The 17,275-nt window shown below is 31.7% G+C and overlaps 1 protein-coding gene across 2 annotated transcripts; it reads left to right on the top strand.

Annotated features, from left to right (window-relative positions):
- Window positions 1-610: 610 nt before the first annotated feature.
- Window positions 611-16,890, top strand: LOC131935206 (clustered mitochondria protein homolog). Of its 2 annotated transcripts, none has more exons than XM_059291582.1 (37): window positions 611-1,012; window positions 5,709-5,905; window positions 6,032-6,203; window positions 6,293-6,436; window positions 6,654-6,766; window positions 6,854-6,923; window positions 7,009-7,093; window positions 7,237-7,315; window positions 7,421-7,571; window positions 7,669-7,805; window positions 7,931-8,022; window positions 8,150-8,252; window positions 8,342-8,462; window positions 8,735-8,826; window positions 8,944-8,984; window positions 9,130-9,184; window positions 9,294-9,372; window positions 9,462-9,567; window positions 9,653-9,728; window positions 9,885-10,014; window positions 10,204-10,269; window positions 10,360-10,421; window positions 10,512-10,589; window positions 10,698-10,768; window positions 10,857-10,929; window positions 11,033-11,194; window positions 11,293-11,353; window positions 11,448-11,538; window positions 11,630-11,816; window positions 11,931-12,122; window positions 12,276-12,356; window positions 12,458-12,583; window positions 12,689-12,774; window positions 13,035-13,164; window positions 13,538-13,672; window positions 13,789-13,862; window positions 13,996-16,890. In XM_059291582.1, the coding sequence occupies exons 1-37, from the start codon at window positions 919-921 to the stop codon at window positions 14,222-14,224; spliced, it is 4,041 nt and encodes a 1,346-aa protein (XP_059147565.1). In that variant the 5' UTR covers window positions 611-918; the 3' UTR covers window positions 14,225-16,890. The 2 variants fall into 2 exon arrangements, with proteins under 2 accessions (XP_059147565.1, XP_059147572.1); XM_059291589.1 differs by lacking the exon at window positions 611-1,012 and adding an exon at window positions 1,507-1,655.
- Window positions 16,891-17,275: the final 385 nt, after the last annotated feature.

Raw genomic sequence — 17,275 nt, 5'->3', positions numbered from 1 at the left:
TTCAATTATAAATTATTAAAATAGGTAAGCCTACTTTCTCTCTTTAAAATGTATTCGAACTACTAGATCTAGATCTAGACTCTATTTTGTTTTACATTCTCTACTTAAACTTAATGATTAATGAAACATTTTTAAGTTAGTCTAAGTCTAGTGGATGGGCAACTGGAGAAAAAGCTCACGCAAGTCCACTTCTTACAAAAATGCAAAATCTTTTTTTTTTTTTAATTTCAAAGCAATTAGATTCTAGATCTAGATTATTTTTTGCTGTCTAGTTGCGTTTCGTGCTGACATTATTAATATCTCATTTTAAAACCTTATACTTTATTAAAACGATACGTGCAAAATCATGAAAACGCATACACGAAAAATAAGAAATATTATTTGTCAGTGTTTTGTACAAGCGCTACAATAACAATAATGGACAATAAATTATAACATTAGTCCAACGTATTCGGTACAGAATATATTGTAAATAGTGTACCCTAATAACTAATATTAATTAATAACAGCTGACGCGGTGTATAATAGCGTTTTTGTTTTGTGCGTTTAAAATAACGGCTATACCAATTTTTAATTTATCAAGTTCATGCTGTTTTGTATGCGAATGACCTTAGCTCTACTCTCAAAGACAACTTCAGGTCACAACAAAAAGCACGCATTAAACTAAAAACAACTCCACTAAACAATGGCTAAGTGATATTCGCAGGATTTATTAGATCTAATACCGGATTCATAAAAGTGTACTTATTTAATTTAAACGCATTGCTGTGTATTCGTTTTGTTGCATAATAGTCGACCTTCATAGGTTATTGAATCTTGCAGACATCACATCATATCACTTGGTGTTGGTTGTGATTTGCACGTGTGTTGCCGTTATTTTTCGCTACAAGAACAATAAATTTACTAAACCGAGCCGCAATGGCCGGAATAAAGGCGACAGAAGAGCAAGAAAATGGAAATAAAAGTGATAGTTGTTCCAATAAAGGTGTAAAAGATATCACCAACGGCCATGGTAAGTTATATAATTTTAGAGTACAACCGGTGTGTTACAGTTACTGCGTGTTGTGAACTTAACTTTTCCTCAGCCTTTCGGTCTCGGATAATCTTTTTACTGTCTTCTGATGATTTTGTGGAATCCGAACAGAATCAAGTAATTAATGTACATAGTTTAGAACTGATTTAGTTCAATTGTTTATGGTGCTCAAAAATGGATAACAAGATGTGGCTTTGTACTACTTGTGTGATCAGCTGTTTGCAAAGTACTGACTGAACCAGTGTGTTAAAGGGGAAAGGGTTTTTTTTACTCAAGGAAGTCTGTTTTTGGCATCCAATCACTTACTAGACATCAGGTCATTGATTTTAGATTTTTCAAATTAAAAAAAATTGTGCAACTTCTTTAAATATATTAGAAACATTGGGAAAAGTATTTCAGCACTGGCTGTTGAAATCTCACTTTGACCTCATTTCAAGGTTATGAGGTCACCATTTGACCTCTGGACTTTTAAAGCACATGGTACTTGCATCAGACAACTGAATTTAGAAGCTATTTTGTGTTTATGAAAGTCATTGAACTATTAGATCTAGATCTAGTATGAAGTAGTCTTGATTCTGAGGCTTGTTAGTATTCACATTTTTCAAGGATTTGATATATAAAGGTAGAATTCAGTATATTAAAAACTACACCATTAAGACAGAAGTTACATAATTTGACATGTATTGATAATTGTTCAAGCTTAAACTTAAGTTGTAGTTATATGACATGTTATATAACAAATTTAATGCACAATTAATTAGTTGAAATTGAATTACAAATTATAAAATACTTTACTAATAGGCTATTAATTTTAACTATTAAGTATAGGCCCAACTTTATTAAATTCTGAAAATGTAGATGTATTTAATATTTATTAAATACAAATGACAAATAGGCATGGGCCTATCCATTTAATGATTTATTTATCTGATTAGATTGAAATACTAGTATAGGCCTATATCAGGATTTGATTGATATATGATATAAATAAGCCCTAATTTAAAAAGCCTAGGCTTAAACTTAAAACTATAGCCTAACTAAATAATATTAATGGACTTGAACTTAGTCTTCTTAAGGGCCTTGGAAATCCAATGTGTGTCCTAGGCATAATTGATTAGGCTTAATATAAAAAAAAAATAAAGGCCTAGAACTCTGTTCATAATTGGTTAATTTTTTTATATAGGGTAAAGGAGGGCGTTAAGAGCCGTGTGGTATTAAGCCCCAATCAACACCCCACCCCCACAAAACCCCCAATAACACTGCTAATCTACTTCTGAGGTAACAACCACTGCAGTTCTTTGATAACAGAGAAGCAGAGGATTCATTTTATGTAATTTATGACCCACTTGGTCCAATAGGGAGAGGATGAGACAGGATTTAATCCCACTGCTCTTTCCCTAAAATTTCTCATCTCCATAAAACCATTTTGTGAACTTTTTTTCCAAATAGACATAACTTGGGAAACTTCACTTTGTAATAAACCAAATGAGTTTTTCAAGCCCATTCTTTGTTCCTGTATTAGAGCATTGGTTGTTGTACATTTTAACACTATTTTTATAGCTTTGGCTAGAAAAGTTTTATTTTGGTGAATTTTTTTTGCACAGTGATTATTGGTGCCAAAACAAAATGGCCGACATTAGTCCCATTTTACCATGCTATAAAGTTTTTATCATTATCAGAGTAAAACTTGACTGATCATTACCATAATGGTTTTATTTGTTAGATAATAACTAAATCTACATGAATACATTAATTTTGTTCACTAGCTTGCCTGTTTAGAAAAGTTATAACAGATACTGTTATGTGGCTCTTGAAACCCTATGTGCAAGTTTCTCATTTATTAGACCACTGAATATGACACTGGTATAGGAATAGTTAACACAAAATGTATTAATTGTTAAACAGACTTGTGTCTAAATGATAGAAATACTATTCTAACCTGCTAAAAAGTAAAAATTCAGTCATCTGATGTTAGTAAGGTAATTTTTAAAATGGTAGTACTTATTACCCCTAAGGGGCAATACAGCCGACTCAGCCCCCACCTGTTTCTAACCAACCATAAAACTTCTAATCTCTTTGTAGGTAACAGGAATAAATGTTCTTAGGTCTCAGCCAATCTGGGGTGGTATGTTATGTAATTTATGACCCTCATGGTCCAGCAGGGAGGTAAACAGACACATTACTACCACTGCTCCCCCCCCCTTACAATTTCTTACCCCCATGATACCCAGCCCCCACCAGTTTCTGGCCCACCATAAAACTTCATCTCTTTGTAGGTAACATGGATTACAGTTACAGATCTCAGACAATCTGGGGTGGTATAATATGTAATATATGACCTTCATGGTCTAGCAGGGTGGAGACCAAAGAGGAATAAGTACCACTGCTCTCCCCTCACAATTTCTCACCTCCATGATAGCCAGACCCCACCTGTATCCGGTAAACGGAAAAAAAGTCACAGGAAAAAAAAACACAGAAAAAAAGTCACAGTTTTTGCTAGGAAAAAAAGTCACAGAAAAAAAGTCACAGTGGAAAAATTTTATCGGAAAAAAAGTCACAGAAATAAAGTCACAGAAAAAAAGTCACAAATCTTTTTAGAAATATTTTTATTAATTTGTTAAGAATTGTAAAATTTTGTATGTTTATTGTTGTGGGTTGTATTTTTTGATAGCATAAATTATTTATAGACGTTAAAAGCATTATGATTTATAACAATTGTAAGTAAAAATACTCTAAGATAATTTACACAACAATCTCAACTTGTTACGTATTTAGTTAAATACGCGGTAGAAAAGTTAATTATAAAAGAAATTTAGGCAAATTTTGCCGTAGGCTATTCTCTGGTCGGCCTCTCCTCCGTAGGCATTGTCCGAACATATTTTGTGTTGTTGACGTTACGCGTCAATGACAGCCTTTGAACCTTGTCGGCTTTCTGTTTTGATCCTAAGTTTTGTTATGTAATGAGCGTGATAAATGTGGGCAGTAAAGGTGGTTTAACTAAACATAACTATTGTTGCCATGAGTTGAGGGCAGCAAGTCAGATGAACTTACCATTTCAAAGTAATTTAATATTGGTATTTAAAAAAAAACACGATGAATGCTGTGGAGCATTCTATTAAATGCTACTAATCTTAAGTTTAAAATAATTACAATCTACATACTTTATAATAAATATTTTTAGATGAATTATAAAAATTCCTATGCGTATACAGCCTACACACATTACATTACATTTAATTAATCCTAAGTTAATTTGCACTCTCTAAATATTTAATACATAAAAGTATTAACAAATATCATGCAAATATATATTTGTGACTTTTTTTCCTGTGACTTTTTTTCCTGTGACTTTTTTTCTGTGTTTTTTTTTCCTGTGTTTTTTTTTCCTGTGACTTTTTTTCCTACAATCCTGTATCCAACCCACCATAAAACTTCATCTCTTTGTAGGTAACATGGACTAAGTTCTTAGATCTCAGCCAACCAGAGATAGCATCTCCTTATGTAATTTATGGCCCTCAGGGTCCAGCAAGGAGAACAAAGGGGAAACCAGTACCACTGCTCTCCCCTCAACATTTCTCACCTCCATGTCATGTTATGTAATGTATAGCACACATGGCTTATCAGGGGAAAGCATTAAGGCAGATTAGTTAGTACCAACCCTTTTTACATACAAGAATGTTAACTCTGGACAGCTACACACTAGTATACTAGCTACACACTAGGCATACTAATGTGCCTACTGTAAACTACTAGACTTTAGGCCCTATGTACACCTTTAATTGTATCAATTGTAGACTGGGCCCATTGGGGCCTAGTGATAGCTAGTATCAGTTAAAGTGTGTGTACACAGCATTAACTATTTTGGGGTTAGAAATTAATTATTTTTATTGCAGAGTTAGTCTAAACTAGGAGATAATACTTATTGCCCCATTGCCCGGCTCCTTTCACCCCAAATGCTGATTTCGGGGGTATGACAATAAATGTTCAATTAAACCCATTTAAAAAATATTTAATAAACTTTGTTATTATTTTTATATTGTGTAAGATATGTTAGAATAATTTTTCCATATTTTCAATACTAAAAAATTCTTAGATTAGTAGAAATCTTTAAAAATGTACAGGTGCTAAAAAGTGTGGCTCTTAACGCCCTCCTTTACCCTAGGCCTATGTTAAATGTTTAATATTGACCTTATTATTGTACATGAGTATACAAATAGGTATCTATAATAAACATCTAGGCCTACATGTATAATTAATTAATTATCTATAGCCTACAGGAGTAGGAAATATTACAAGTTTTAGAAAATTATTAAAACAATTAAGTTTATCTATTTCTACTTGAACATTAAAATAATCAAGATAAAATAATGCATGTTTTGCTTAGGTTATATTCTATTTTATAGCTGTTAAAATTAGGCACTTCTTCATTAGCAAAACAATAACAGGATATGGTTTTAGAGATTAGGTAGCCTTGGAGATTATGAACAGCATGGTTCATTGTATAAACACCTGCTGCCCTATTTTAACCCATTTCCTACACTCAGCAGGAAGACTCCAGTTTCCCATAAGTTTCCATTGCCAAAAGTCATTATTACTAATACCTTCTTTGTAATTCAAATGCTCAGCATTTTTATATTAATTGTAGAAATTTGATATTGTTTAAATTCTAATTTAGTTGACAACATGAAGGATAAGATTCTTGAAAAGGAATCAAAGGAAGTGCAGGAAACTTGTGAAGTTGAAAAAGGTGAAAATGGTGAAAAGGAAGATGAGATGGATGATGGAGAAAAAGATAAAGAAGTGCTACTTATCCAAGATACTGGATTCAATATTCAAATAGCTGCTCCCAACTTAGACCCCTTTGATCTGCCAGTGAGTAAAAAAATGTCCTTAATTTCTGTATAGAATTTTGTTATTCGTTAAGATTTGAACATAGCTTTTTAACAATTTTTTTTGTAAATAATTTTAAGAATTTTCATACATTTTGTATCTTTAAAGGTGAGTTCAATGGAGCTTGTTCAAGAGATTCACCAGGTATTGATGGATAGGGAGGACACCTGTCACAGAACCTGCTTTTCTCTCCAACTTGAAGGTGTCACCATGGACAACTTTTCTGAACTGAAGGCCATTGAAGGACTTAAAGAGGGATCTGTTATCAAAGTTATTGAAGGTTTGAAGAATTATTGTTATTGATAACTTGTGTTATATAAACTAATGAACTTTGTTAGGACTAAATTATTATTTTTTTTTTAAATTCAGAGCCTTACACTGTGAGAGAAGCTCGTATTCATGTTCGTCATGTAAGAGACTTGATGAAGTCTGTGGATTCGGCTGATGCTTATAATGGTGTTGATTGTGCTTCATTATCGTTTCTCAACACTGTTACCCTTGGCGACATTATGGGTGAGATTACTTTAGAATGCCTGATTTTTCAACTATTAGAATATAATTTAAAAGTAACCATATAAAAATTAAACTATTGTATGATGTTAAGATTAAGACAATTTTGTTAGTGCAATAGCTTATTTTGTTACTATACTGCCTGGATGCTATTGAAATTCCAAACTATATTTACACAATTTTTCTTTAGACTGATTATAATTTTTATTCATTTGAATAGATAAAAAACGTAATAAGCCTGATTCTGTGGACTGCACACCACCTGATGCTATCATACCAAGCTCCAAAGACAGGCCACTTTTGCCTCTACATCCTGGAATCAAAGATCTGAAGGTACATTTATAACATATAAAAAGCTTACACAACTCCTTAATGGAAATGCAGTTCCTTAAATAATTTTTTTTTTATACCTTGGTGCAGGGGTCTCGTTGTTTAAAAGTTTTAACCTATAGCGGCTGGAATCCACCTCCTGGTAATAGAAGAATGCATGGTAAGTGATTTAATGAAAACTTTTCTCCTTCAGTCTACATCCTTATTTCTGGTCTTCCTGGAAGTAAATTATCTTTTTTATCTAGGTGATTTGTTGTACCTCCATGTTGTGACCCTTGAAGACAAACGTTATCACATCACTGGCTGTACCAAAGGATTCTATCTCAATCAGTATGTTTTTTTAAGTGATTTTTTTTTTTAAGCATAAAACTACTTATCAATTGTTAAAAAGTAGTATAAAATTTTAGTATTATTTAATACACACCCCTAGAAATCAAGATGGGAAGAATAACATTAAACCTCAACATTCACAGGTCAACTGAAGATGAGTTTAATCCAAAACCTGCCCAGCCCAAATATTTATCTCATTCTTTAATCGATCTTCTCAATCAGGTAAGCATATTTATGTCTTTGAGAAGTTATAACTTACTTTACACTACATAATCATTGACAGTAAATTAGCAAACTGTATTATATCTCTTGATTTTTAAATTCCAGATCAGCCCTGCCTTTAAACGTACTTTCTCAAGTCTGCTAAAGAAACGTGGCCAGAAACATCCATTTGAAAGAGTCCCTACACCCTACCAGGTTTACTCATGGATGGGACCACAGCCAGATCATCAGGTTGATTATATCAGGGCTGAAGATGGTATGTCACTAAAACATGTATTTCCACTATTACTTGAACATGTCTGTATTTTAATAGTTTCATCTTAAATATCATATGCACTTTACTCTATGTTCAGCTTTCTCTACTCGCTTGGGTTACGAGGAACATATCCCTGGCCAGACAAGAGATTGGAATGAAGAAATTCAAACTACCAGAGAGCTTCCAAAAGGAAATCTGCCTGAAAGGCTCATTAGAGAGAGGGCTATTTTCAAGGTAATCTGAATAGTTACCTGTTTACAATAAGTTTTATAAAGCCATTATTTTTATTGTACAAGTTTATAAGTTTTACCGTTTTGAAAGAATTTTTTTCTTATGTTGATGCCTTTTTCTCTGTATAGGTACACAGTGATTTTGTTGCTGCTGCGACACGAGGGGCAATAGCAGTGATAGATGGCAATGTCATGGCCATTAACCCAGGAGAAGATGCTAAGTGAGTCATTTTTTTCTTAATAATTTTTCTTTCAAATCTCTTGGTAGAGAGTATACTATTAACAATTTTAAAAATCGTTTCTTTATTTTTCCCTATTGATTTCTACACAATATTTTTATCCATGCAGGATGCAGATGTTCATCTGGAACAATATTTTCTTCAGTCTTGGCTTTGATGTAAAGGATCATTATAAAGATTTTGGCGGGGATGCTGCAGCTTATGCTGCTCCTGTAAGCAAATGCTCATGCTACTAACTTTAAAAAAAAAAATTTCTGTTTTAACTCTGGCATCAAGCTAAACTTGAATTTTACTTCAACAGAGCAACGATCTTCAGGGTGTCAAAGCTTACTTTAACCTAGATCCTGATAACCTGTATACTCTAGGCACTGTTGTTGTTGATTATAGAGGGTATCGGATTACAGCTCAGTCTATTATACCTGGTGAGTCAGTGACCTATTTTTTCTCATGGTAATTATATTTCAACCATATCAGTGATGATCTCCTAAGAGCCTTATTTTAAATGAAAAAATCTTTGATTTTTAATGATAGGACTGAGATATGGTTTGTGTTTAATTGGAAAAGTATAATTATATAAACTTAATCTTAGTTTTAAAATTCAAAACTATTCAATCTTTTTTTTTAAAACTAAGCACCATACATTGTATTTATTAAAATACTTCATTGTTAATTAAACTAAACAACAATGTTTAAGGTATACTGGAGCGAGAACAAGAGCAATCAGTTGTCTATGGTTCTGTTGATTTTGGCAAGACTGTAGTCTCTAATGAGAAATATAGAGAATTGGTAAGTTGGCTACTTTTTGTAGTTACTTTTAAATAGATAATTGAATCTCTTTTTTCAAATACTTTTAATATTCTGTTTATATCAGCAATTAGATGCATTACTTTTTTCACTTTTCAGTTACAAAAAACTGCAGCTGCTCTGAAAATCAAGTCTCACAAGTAAGGAATTAATGAGTTTGAAAAGAATTGTTTCTTACTTACATTTAAATTTTAACACTGCATCTATACTTTTATATGTTTACATTATTTGTTTACAATGTTATTGTACTATAAGAATCTAATTATTATAATCTATCTTTATCAGAGTACTAAATAATAAAGATGAAGAAGTAGAACTGTATTCTTCTATTGAATGCAAGGTGAGATTAAATACAGCATTATGCTAGAAATTTTAAGTACCTTACTTAATACAATTTAATTTTTAAAATTCAGAACACATCTTTACTTGTAAACTTTTTTCTTTTAAAGGGTATTATTGGGAATGATCAGAGACATTATATACTTGACTTGTTGCGTACTTTCCCTCCTGATGCTAATTATTTACCAGGTAAGTTTTTTCACTACAGTAAAAAATATTTTAAATATTTCAAGATAATGAAAACTTGCATGAACTAATGCACCATCTGTTGTCTTCAGTTGAAGGTGAAGAGCTGTCCGAGTTTATGAGGAACCAAGGCTATCCTAAAAAACATAGACACAAGCTACCTTGTCTGAGACAAGAACTTATTGAGGCTTTCCATGAGTATGTTTTTAGACAATAGTAAGGATCTGAAAGCATTACATGACCTACTATGGCAATGACTAAGTTGTATTTTTTTAAATCCTAGGAGTCGTTACTTGGCTTTTGTCAAGCATGCAGCACTACATTTTCAAGCACTACATAAACAACAAAAGAAAACAGAGGTAAGTTAATATAAAAGTTCAAGATTAGTTTGAAATTTTGGCAAATGGAAAAAATTTTGAAACTATTACAATACCTGATTGAGGGTAAAATTATTACAATGTAATTCAAAAACTGCATAGCTTTTGGAAAAGATTTAATTTTTACAAACAATTCAGGAGAAACCACCACTAACCAATGGACACAGCTGTGATGAGAACAAAAATGAGATTGATGAAGAAATAACTGAGGAAGCTAAAAAACTAGTTGAGACATTTACAGCACAGGATTCAGATGCACAAAAAACAGGTCTGTTTTTTTTGGAAAGTACAAGAGCATGTGATGAAACCTTTTAAAAATAATACTTGATTGGTGTTACCTATAAAGCAAAGAAAGCAGTGAAAGATATCATTTGCCTACTTTGGTCACTCATTTGCTTAATTTTTATGGCCTTCTAAAATTTATCTTTGTTACATTTCCTTGTGTATTATTTAACAGTGGAAGATGATACAAGAGAAGTTGTGAGAAAGGCAACTCAAGCAGCTGGTTCCATTTCTGAGACAGGTATTTTGTTGTTCCAATTTTTAAAAAGTTTTTTAACCAAGATTTTTCTATAAAAATTGACAGTTAAAAAGTAAACTAATTTTTCCCCAGAATTTTGCATTGCATTCAACCCAGATGTCTTTCAGCCTCATGTGAAGCATTTAGATCCTGACGTAAGTAAAAAAAAAAAAAAACCAATTATCAAATTCCTAATTAATTTTGTGTAAACTGCATCTAGTAGCATAATGTGTTTTTATTTCCAGAGTGAAACTTACAAAAAAGAAAAAGAACTTGTTAAGATGGCATCACAGCATATCGTTTCTCACCAAATTCCTCTAATGGTAATGTTGACATTTTTTAAATGATTAAATGTTTTTACATAATTTTAAAATTTCCTGTTATAATTTGATACTACTAAATTTTAAACACATTTTGGTTTATTTTTGCAGATTACAGATTTCCTTGACCATACTTCTTCACCTGTTGATGGAATTACCTTAACTGAATCCATGCATAACAGGTACATATCAATTAACTATATACTGCATTCCAGTTATTTGTAAGCGTCCTTGATTGCATTTTGCTATAAACTTGAATAATAATTTCAGGGGAATCAATGTTCGTTATTTAGGAAAAGTTGCTGAATGCCTTACCAAATATCCTACTTTGTCATATGTTTATGTAAGTATACCATAATATTAGCTTATCATATAAAATAGACATTAGCTTTATCTTTTAAAAAACATTTTTCAGTTTTAATTGTTTTGTGTGATCTTTGTTTCAGACAATTGCTGTTAGTGAATTGATTTGTCGATCTGCCAAACACCTTTACAACCATTTTATGCAAGGTGTGGATATGATGAATACAGCAGCGGCCATAAGCCATTTCTTAAACTGCTTTCTCGGCTCATACCCTAACCCCCACACACAAGTTATGGCTGATGAGGTATAGTATTTTATCACGTTTTGGTGTATTTTTAAATAAACCAGTTCATAATGTTAAAATTGTTAGTATAATAAATAATCAATGTCTTTCAATTTCAGAGCAAAGCTGCCAAGCGTAAAAGCAAAAGGAAAAATAAGCACAGTGTTGTTTTTAGCATAGGTAGGCAATAGTTAACTTTATATATGTTTTAAAAGTAAGTTTTCCTACATAGAGGGTCTAAAAAATGTTCTAAAATAATGTTTGCATTATACAGAAAACACAGAATGGTCTTCTGAAACCCCAAAGAGTTTATGGAAGAAAATTGCTGGTGAAACTGATGAATATTACAGCTATACACTTGAATGGTAAGATATTTTTCAGAGCTCCCAAAATTTCAGTTTGTTTCATACTTCTTTGTAAAATGAATTTTCTAAACTATTGTTAAATTTCTTGCAGTGATGGTATTGACAGTGCCTTAGAACAATACAACTGCCAAAGAGTCGCCTTGCTCCGTTCTATTTGTTTGAAAGTGGGAGTTCAGATACAGTTGAGAGAATACAATCTAGAAAACAGAAGTCGACCTATATTTACTGAAGATGACATTGTCAATGTTTTCCCTATTGTAAAGCACATCTCACCCAAAGTAAGGAGTAAATAATTTCAGTTGATTAAAATGGTTTTAATTAATATATTTTTTTACTTGTTTAGTTTTAAGCTCTTAAAGTATAGACAATAATTGTACATTTTATTTTTACAGGCAACAGATGCATTTCACTTTTTTTCAAGTGGACAAAACAAAATCCAGCAGGGACTTCTCAGGGAGGGCTATGAACTGATTAGTGAAGCCCTTAACTTGCTCAACAATGTTTATGGTGCTATGCACCCAGAGATAGCTGCTTGTCTCAGGCTGCTGGCTAGATTAAATTACATTTTAGGGGAGTTTGGGGAGGTAAGCTGCTGTGCTTGAACATTTTAATTATCTTGCCATTAAATTACATTTTAGGGAGTTTTGGGAAGGTTAATTAGCATGCTTGAAAATTTTAAGAATCTAGCCATGAAGTGAAGGGCTGTTAACAAGATTTTCATAACATTTATTTTGCAGGCCATGTCTTATCAGCAAAGAGCAGTTTTCATGAGTGAGCGTGTTATGGGAGTTGATCATCCTAATACCATCACAGAATATGTAAGCTTAATTTTTATTTATTGTGCTGGATTTGTATACATAAGTATTTTGTTTTTTATATAGTTTTTTTTAAATTTATTTATATTTTTGTAAAATCTTAGGCACACTTTGCCTTGTACTGCTTTGCGAATAGCCAAGTGACGAGTGCCTTACGACTGATGTACAGAGCTCGCTATTTAGCTATCATCTGTCATGGAGAAAATCACCCAGAAGTTGCTCTCATTGATGTAAGATTTTTTTTTATGAATGCCGTTTCCATTTATATTCATGTGAGAATTTTTAAAAAATTACTTAACTCTAGGTATAAAACTGAATTTTGATTCATTTTATAGAGCAACATTGGTCTCATCCTGCAAGCTGTTGAAGAGTATGATTTAGCTTTACGTTATTTGGAACATGCCCTTCAACTTAACATCAAGTAAGAAAGATGCTAAGTTTTATAAGTAAATAATGCTTTACAGTTGTATGAACTGTTAACACATTAAAAGAGAGATCACTTTTTATTTCAATTTTAAAAATAGGATTATGGTTAGCTGAAAAGCTTTTAAATTCTTTAAGTTGCAGGCTATTACTATTAGAAATTGTGTCATAGAGCCTGAGTTAAACAGTAATCAAGCTGTAGAATTAATGGAAACTAATATCTTTAACTGTTAAAATGTATAAGTTTATGAATTTCAGATACTTTGGAGCAGAAAGTCTGAAGACAGCCATGACATACCACCTTGTAGCAAGAACTCATTCATGTCGTGGAGATTTCAGATCAGCTCTGCAAAGTGAGAAGGAAGCTTATGCCATATACAAGGCAAAGGTAATACAAAGTTCAAACACTTTCAGCCTAGTTTTTAGTTAGAGTTATTTGCCACACATTTTTTTATATGCTTGTTAAAACACTGACTTGCCTCATTATGTTAAACATGCTGTTAGGTACTATTTGTTTGTTGTAGGGAACAAGAACTTATAAAATTAAAATAATTAATACATGAAAATAATCAACACTTACACAATTTAGAAAACTAATTACTGTTGTATATTCTGGTGGGATCTTGAAAACCTTTTTGTTCAATAGACCTAGCAATTAATTTATCAGAGGGGTGATTTTGACAGGGTCAGTCTGTTGGGGATTAAAATGTCTTGCTACCAATTTGTTTTGCAGTAACATTTAACTGTTGAACTAATTTCAGCTGGGTGAGAACCATGAACGTACTAAAGAAAGTTCTGAATGCTTAGCACATCTGACAAAGCAGGCCGTTGTGGTACAGAAAAAGATGAATGAAATATATAAAGGGGAAGTAAACTCCTCGTTACCTCCAATACAGGTTAGATGGTGTTTAAATAAAATCTGACATTAATTCACAGAAGGTTCATTTCATGCCTTTTTCTATACTATCGTTAACCTAAACAAATAGTATCAACTTAGAAATCACTTTTTCAGATCCAGCCTCCTTCTCTTGCTGGTGTACTAGAGACATTGAATGTCATAAATGGCATTGTTTTTGTTCAAATCAGGTAACTCATTTAATATTTTATTTATATATGTAATTCTTATTTAGAATATTTTTTGTTTGTATCAGTCTTGTTCAAATACAAGTAGATAGTACCCAATATAATTAAGTCTTGTTTTTAATCTACACCATAACAGCCCAGATGAGCTTGAGAAGTTTAAACAAGAAATGTCAAAGCATCAGTCAGCTGAAGAGAATAAGGAAGATGCAATTGAAAATGGAGGTGATGGGGACAAACCAAAACTGAAGGATACCACAGCAGACAGCACATCTGAGGATAAAGTTTTGGTCAACGGTCATGATGAAAGTAACAAGAACAACAGTAACACTGTGCCAGTAGTTATTGAAGGCATTGCCCTGGCATAAGTTATGTATAATATAATGGGGAATAATTCAGCTATTTCTTATGTTTTCTAACATTGGTCGAGTACTTTGAGTGAATTCTTGTTACTTTATGAAACGGCTTTGGTTATGATGGGGATCAAACAGTAGAAATTTTTTTGTACAATGAATATCGTTTGTAGATACCATTGTCATTTTTTTTCCCAAAAAAATATTTGTCTTGGTTATAATCATTTTTACATTCAAGATGGGTATTCATTATTCTTCATCATTAAATAAGCACAAATCTCATGGAATATTTTGATCATAGGTTTTGTTTTAAAGTCTTTCTTGAATGTACTTTTTATATCCATTTTCTTTCTACCCTGTACCTTGGTTATTAAAGCAAAATTCTGAATTTTGTGATTTATAATTCTTCACTGGCTGGTGAAACAAAAGTATTTGTTTTATATAATCAAATAGCAAAGCTAACTTATAGTAAATAATATTTGTGCTTGAGCTATTCGATAGTTAGATAATTCCCTAGCTGTAGATCATTCCTTGTGTCAGTAGTTGTTTTTTATTTTTTGTTATTTTGTTGAGAATTATTTTATTACAATGTTTCATTTGATAAGGTAAAAAGTATTTGTTAGCCCTTTATGATTTCACTAAACAGCCTGAGAAAAGTGTCTTCATTTTTGAACATTCATTGAAATTTATGTAAATAATTAACAAAAATGTAACACTTGTATTAAGTGTTAATATCTATCACAAATGCTATAAAACAGATTGAAATAATTTATAATTATGCTTGGTATTAAACAATTAACTTGGATCAATGGTTTCTTGACACTTGTTGCAATTATAACAATTTAAATGCCATTAGCTAACAAAAATTAACTCCAAATGTGTGATAATTAAGTTTAAAGAACAATCATTGATTTGTAATTTATATTGCAATAATTAATTGCATATGATCGGTGCATATTTTGTATACATTTATAACTAAAGCATGATTTTCATAATATACTTGAACATTATGGAGCTTTTGATTGTGTGAATTTGTACATTGTCAAAATCTCAGAAACCAGTTTCTTATAGACCCTAACATTTGGCAACATAACAGGCATGAACTTGCCTGTTATCTGAAATCCACAAGTCATACAAACTATGGGAGTCTCGACTATTAGATGTTGGACATATTTCCGCCCTAAGATTTTGTATAACTGTTTTTGCACATTTAAAGTAAATGTGTTAATTGTTTTGAGCATAATGTTGTATTACTACATGTTAGTAATCTCACATTACAATAAGCATTAAATAATTGAAGCAAGGCCTTGAACTTTTGCTCTGTTAAATGACAGAATTTAACAAAAAATTCATTTTATTATTACACAAGGTATTAACAATTACCGGTTGTATTTGAATAACATTACTATTAAGATTTCACGATTTTCTTTGAAATCTAATTTCCTCATGTAGACATTCCATTGAGAATAGTGTAGTTTCTGGCCTAAAATTAAATAATAAAGTTAGTAAAGTTATAAACTAAACTACTGCTTAATTATGAAACTTAAAATTTCATCCTTTTTTTTTATGACTGCATGAAGTAGTTTAGATACTGTAGGCTTAGTTTGTGTGGACTTTATTTTTATATTGTATGGAAGTTTTGAGTCCAATCTGCTACTTCAATCAAATTGAACCATTACAAGTGTGGTTTTAATGTCTTCCATAGCATGTGCTTATATAAATTTAAGATCAGATCAAATTTAGATAAGGTACACGACTCAAAAATGATTTGCTATGTATTGTGATCTGCATATAACATACATTTATAAATATATCATTCATCTTTGTGTGCTGTTTTGGTCTATTGGTTTGAATTAATGATGAATAGACTATGTGAATAGGTGGTGGTTGTAAATAGTGCACTCAGCTGTATTTGATTATTAAACAGAAAATGTATTGTCTTACAATTGTTAAGGACAAGATGTTACTTTTTCTAAGTCTGCAATTGGTGGCATATCAAATGATAAATTTTGATATCTCCATTTTAGGCCTAGTTAAATAGCTTATTTGCTTTAATACTAAGGTTAATATACGCATTTTTTACTGTTACCCTGTTTAATACCTTAATTTTTTATAATGCAAAATAGTCAATGTTTAACTCGTTTTTCTAATGTATTGTGACTTTTTCAGTGCTTAATGAGTAATATAAATATTCATTAAAATTCAGTTTTGTTACTGAAAATTCTGCAGTTTTTCATTATCTTTTTGGTTGCATTCATTTACGTTTTGGTTTCTTTCATCCTACAAGTGGTAATTTATCAATTTCATTTTCAAGTACTGAAATTAAGATTTAAGCACTGAAATTGATCAATAGGTAAACATTAAAACATGTTAAATGTTAATAAATTAGACACTAGTGTTTACCATAGTAGCATTAAACAATCGAAATGTTAACAAATTTGAGGTGTCTGTAAAATTTTTGCTACAAGCACAGCACTGAAAGCATATACTTAGAAATGAAGTACATTTCTCATGGATTCTCAATTGAATTTTTTTCCTACAACACATTGAATGTAGTGACACAGTGAAATTAATGCTGTGATCAATTAGCCTTTAGAGTTGTATGTTGTGTGGTAGTGCATGCTCGTCGAACTGGCGGCCAGCCGCAGCGGCATTATTGTGATTAAAGATTGTACATTTTACACCTCTTTGTAATTGTTGTTCATGAAGTTAAAATGAGTGAATTTTAAAAAGCTTTTTTTTTCTTCTTTCCTGTTGCTATGGATTTATTAATGGCATCAGATGACACCTGAAGTATAACTGCTAATGAATGTATACACTAAACTGAAACTTAGTTTCCTTCCTATATTTAAGGTATAACAAAGCTGTATAGCTAAAATGCAAACTTCATTAACATTTCAATTGTATTACCTGGTGCAGTCTGCCCCACTATGCTATTGACATTACAGGAGAAACTATTCTGTTGGCCAAAACTGCTGCCTTATCACACTCAACTAGTACACCTGAGAGGTGTCTCCCTATTTTTAAAACTTACTTTATTTTGTAATTGACTATTTAATAACACCA

The sequence above is a fragment of the Physella acuta genome, unplaced genomic scaffold (assembly GCF_028476545.2).
Source record: "Physella acuta isolate Inbredline_101_S28 unplaced genomic scaffold, ASM2847654v3 ptg000012l, whole genome shotgun sequence".
Lineage (NCBI taxonomy): Eukaryota > Metazoa > Mollusca > Gastropoda > Physidae > Physella > Physella acuta.
Note: the sequence above shows the minus strand (reverse complement) of the source record. Positions and strands in the feature narration are given on the sequence as shown.

Bases quoted from the DNA above. Each gene is read 5' to 3' on its own strand.
- LOC131935206 (XM_059291582.1), top strand. From the start codon at position 919: ATGGCCGGAATAAAGGCGACAGAAGAGCAAGAAAATGGAAATAAAAGT. The intron at 11,539-11,629 runs GTAAGATATTTT...AATTTCTTGCAG, and splicing joins TACAGCTATACACTTGAATG to TGATGGTATTGACAGTGCCT. The intron at 12,584-12,688 runs GTAAGATTTTTT...TTCATTTTATAG, and splicing joins CAGAAGTTGCTCTCATTGAT to AGCAACATTGGTCTCATCCT.